This window comes from Monopterus albus, unplaced genomic scaffold (assembly GCF_001952655.1).
Source record: "Monopterus albus unplaced genomic scaffold, M_albus_1.0 scaffold4.1, whole genome shotgun sequence".
Classification (NCBI taxonomy): domain Eukaryota; kingdom Metazoa; phylum Chordata; class Actinopteri; order Synbranchiformes; family Synbranchidae; genus Monopterus; species Monopterus albus.
Window position 1 is genome coordinate 6,925,217 of NW_018127884.1, and position 4,602 is coordinate 6,929,818.

Genomic DNA, 4,602 nt, shown 5'->3' on the forward strand with positions numbered 1-4,602 from the left:
CAGATTGTTCTAGACCCCAGCTCTGACTCTCCAGCACTTATCCCTTGCCTGACTCTTTGTTTTTGACCTAGGATTACCGTTTCTTGACCATCGTGTTTTGTCTATGCCCTCCCAGATTCTGATCGCCTGCTGTGTACTGACCTTCTGATCTTGTCCCCCTTGACCTCGAGTTTGGATCCCCTGGCTATACCTGTTTACCGGCGCCGACCCTAGACTGTCTTATCGTCCTGAGTTATATCCTGCATTGTGACACCTGTGTCACAATGCAAATTTGTAAAAAGCAATAAACAACAGCCCTGCAGACAAACTTTTTGCATATTAAACAGCTCCTCTGTATTTATGTAGTGTTTATCCTGGGTTCAGTGCTTCATACATGACATTTATATAACAGTGTGCATCTGAATCACTACCAAAAGAAAGAATGCAAACCATTTTAAAAGCTACTTTTGTGTTTCTTACCAACTGCAACAAATTCAGACAGAGCAATTCACATCAATGAATAATGGAGTTGGAGCCTTTCGGCTTATGTACATTTGAGTTTGAGATTGTATGTACTGTAAGTGACTGACACAGTGATACTTGTAAATGAATGTTATCTTTATTATCCAAACACATGCTGGCAGTTTGATATGTATCACTGGAAAAAAGGCACATCATAAAGTTTTTTCAAACACAGCTGTTGTCATGCAGACAACAGCTGGATAATACTTGTGCCTGTGGCTCAGGACTGGCAGTTACTTCATCAAGGTTAGTAACTTAAAAGTGATTTGACAGTTTTATCATTACTGCAGAAATGTACTTTATATTACACTATTATATTACTCTGTTTCCAATTTAAAGAGATTGAGTCCCACCACCAGTATGAAATAGTATGATATTCAGAAAGGCACAAAGCAGGTTAATAAATATTTTGTATATTACATGACAATAACAAAATAATATTCGCTTAATTTGTACAGAGCTGATAGAAAATGATGGGAAATACATACAATAACCTTATCACACATCATATGAATGCTCACAGCTCTAGGAGAAACATAACTGGGCTACATTCACTGTAAACAAAACAAATATAATCTTTAAGTGCATTATTTACAAAATATTTTCACATCAGATTATTTACACCCTACAACAAGCAACATTGTATCATTAATATGTGTGTGTCTTATGTGCAAATTTACATAAGATGTTTTACATCATCAGCCAGACCCATACAGTATTTGCAGTAAATATTTTAATAATGTTGACTTTTTATTGTTAAAAAAAAAATTAGATCTGTGTCACATATGTTTTTCAAAAAGATAGACATCAGTGAAAATAAGACCAAAGACAACTTCTAAAAGAATAGCTCAATATTTTAGGAAGTATACTAAATATGTAGTTGCAGTTAGCTTAACTTTAACAGCAGCAACATATAACTGTACTTACCATACAGTTATGGCATAGCTTATCTTAGCATAAAGACTTGAGGTGGAGGAATTAACTAGCCTGTTTTATTTCATCCAGAAGTATAAAAAAATCCCTCAATCAGGATCTCTAAAGCTCCCTAATTATCCGGTTAACTCATTGTAAGGCCTAATCCACTGAATGGGGTTGAACTGGACTGTTTCTTATCTGGGAGCGGTGACTTTCACTGGTTTCCAAAAATTTACCCTTCAGTTACTTGCTCACTTTAGAGTTGCTGTGAGGCACATTTGATGCTTTTGGACAAACCCTGCTGACTGGGTGTTTTCCCTCTCTTCTTAGTATTTATGCTAAGCTACAGTAAGCTAACCAGCGGCTAGCTGTAGCTTCATGTTACCAATAAGAATGGTATCAATCTTCTCATGAAATTCTTGGCAAGCAAGCAAATAGGTGTATTTCTCAAAATGTCAAACAATTACTTTAAGATTCCTCTATATGTAAATTTGCTGTCATTTCCATAAGCTTCATGAAGGGTGTATAAACTTGAGGTGCTCTTGATCTTGCTTGAAGAGAGGATAGGGCTGAACCGGACCCTTCTGGACTTGAGTGTGTGTCTGTGTTTGTTTCTGCGTCCACCTCATCTCTCCCGGATGTACTCACAGGAGGACCAGACTCAGACGAACTGGGATAGGAGAACGTCCCACTCGGCGCTGTGGGGCTAGACGGCAGGGAGCGGCTGTACTCATTAGGAGTGTACCTCAGTAAACTGGACTCCAGCCTGCTGGGCGGAAGTTTGTTAGTCCTGAATGTCCTCAACTGGGTAACTGTTGACAGGTAGAAGGATGGAGGTTGAATGGAAGATGACTGTGATGAAGTTTGTATGGGAGATGGAGATTGTGATGGGGATGAGGGCTCTATGACTAGTGGGTGTGGTGTGGGTGGTAGAGGTTGAGTGGGTGATGGAGGTTGAGCAGGGGATGGAGGGAGGTTGAGTGGGTGGAGGTTGAGCAGGGGATGGAGGTTGAGTGGGTGATGGAGGTTGAGCAGGGGATGGAGGTTGAGCAGGGGATGGAGGTTGAGTGGGTGGTGCTTCTTGTACGGGATGGAGATGACCTAGTTTAGACTGAGCAGGCGTTTCAACATCATTCCTCCATGCTTCCCTTCTGCAGATTCACAAACATCAGAGTGAGAAGCCATCTCCAAATGAAGCATCAAATATGGATGCTACTAAAAATGTTTGCTCCTTACCTGGGGAGCAGCCCAGAGCCTACTCCTATCTCCCTGGTATCCAAAACTATTTGTGGTTTATTCTGTGTGGACATAAAATACTTCAGCTTGTCTTCTAACTCATTATTCTGGGAAAAGGGAAACAGGAAACAACACTGTCAGGTCAGATCCATGCAAAGGACTGTTGTCACTTTATACGTAAAAGTGATTTGATAGATGCAGTAACAAAACCAAACCACACAGATACTGCTGAAAGTTTAGGGTAATGCAGCACTTAGCAACCCAGGCAGTCACCACACCACACCACACCACACCTTGGAAGGGCACCACAAAGCATCTCTCTTACCTCACACTCCACTACTGCAATTCTGTCCAGAAGCTCTGAGATGAACATGTCCTTCTGAGCAACTTGAGCTCGCAGTGATTCAACCTTCACAAATTCAAAAGACAATGATCAAGAGAAATTAGTGATTCTGTGTTTTCAACTTGTCCCTGCTCAGTCTAACACAGGGATCTTACTGTACATGGACTGCTGGCAGTAAAAGCTTCATTTAACCCAAACCTGTATAGAAATTTGCATGGCTGCCTGTAGAAAAACATTTTTGCATGTTTGACTTTTATCTTTTGCTAACAGTTCATTTACTGATTAGAAATGTGCTATTTGAACATCATCTCTGTTTTCTTCATATACAGTATATAACAACATTGCACAGTTGATTCCAGGAATCTTCTTGGAAATAATTCAGAAATTCGTGAAATAAAGAATCTTAAGCCCTAGGCCAGCACCATGCCCCACCCTTTACTGACTCTGGATCAGACTGTGTGGACTGAGTTTATCGAAACTATGAATGATAAACATACTTCTACTACTCCAGCTATAGTATGTACAGTTGTAAGAAAAAGTAATGGAACTGTTTGTAATTTCCTGGTTTTCTGCATAAATTGGTCATTAGATGTGATCTGATCTTCATCAAAGTCACAAATATCAGGAAAGACAATATTTCTAAGCTGATGAAACAAAAAAAGTCATGATCTTTCACATCTTTATTGAACACACCTACTAAACATACAAAGTGATGGTGGGAAAACTAAAAGCAACGCAAGGCTTCTGATGCCACTAAACTCCAGGATGCATCTTGCATTAGCAAACCTGGATTCCAATCAATGAAACAAGAATGGAGTTGTGGTTTAGAACTATTAGAACCTTGACTTATAATAACAATAACAAAAACAGTGTCAGTGTGCTATTCGCAAGCAGCATCAGCTGATGTGAGCCATGCCTCACAAAAAAGAGATCTCAGAAGACCTATGATTGATCTGCATGGAGCTAGAAAGGGTTATAGTCATCTCAAAGACTTTAGACATTCATCAGTCCACAGTTAGACGTATTGTCTATAAATGGAGACAGTTTGGTACTATGGTTACTCTCCATAGAAGTGGCAGCCCAGCTAAGATCACTTCAAAGGCACAAGGCAGAATGCTCAATGAGCTAACAAAGGGTAACAACTAAAGTTGTTGGAGTTCTTTAACATCTCTGTTCATAAGTCACGGAGGAAGCCATAGCTCTCCAAAAACAACACTGCAGCATGCCTGAAGTTTGTCAAAGACCACCTTGACAGTCCACGGCACTACTGGGAAAATATCCTGTGGACAGATTAAATGAAGGTAGAATTGCTTGGGAAGAACACACAGTGCTACATACTGCGTAAAAAGAGAATCGTGCACCAACATGAAAACATCATTCCAACAATAAAGTACAGCGGCAGGAGCATCATGATTTGGGGGTGTTTTGCTGCCTCTGGACCTGGACTGCTTGCCACTGTGGAGGGGAAAATAAATTCCCAAGTTTATCACGGTATCCTACAGGATAATGTCAGGATGGCTGTCTGCAAGCTGAAGCTCAGAACAAACTGGGTGATGCAGCAGGACAATGACCCTAAATATCAAAGTAAATCTACTACAGAATGGCTT

General features: G+C 40.3%; 1 protein-coding gene across 2 annotated transcripts in view; it reads right to left on the bottom strand.

The window, feature by feature from the left end:
- Nucleotides 1-1,017: 1,017 nt before the first annotated feature.
- Nucleotides 1,018-4,602, bottom strand: part of myzap (myocardial zonula adherens protein) — a 14,443-nt gene continuing 10,858 nt past the window's right edge. For both annotated transcript variants that reach the window (XM_020608643.1, XM_020608635.1), the window contains exons 12-14: nt 2,978-3,061; nt 2,653-2,759; nt 1,018-2,567 (exon numbers count right to left, since the gene is read on the bottom strand). In XM_020608643.1, the coding sequence (XP_020464299.1) occupies nt 2,201-2,567; nt 2,653-2,759; nt 2,978-3,061 (558 nt within the window). In that variant the 3' untranslated portion in view covers nt 1,018-2,200. The remainder of the gene's footprint in view (nt 2,568-2,652; nt 2,760-2,977; nt 3,062-4,602) is intronic.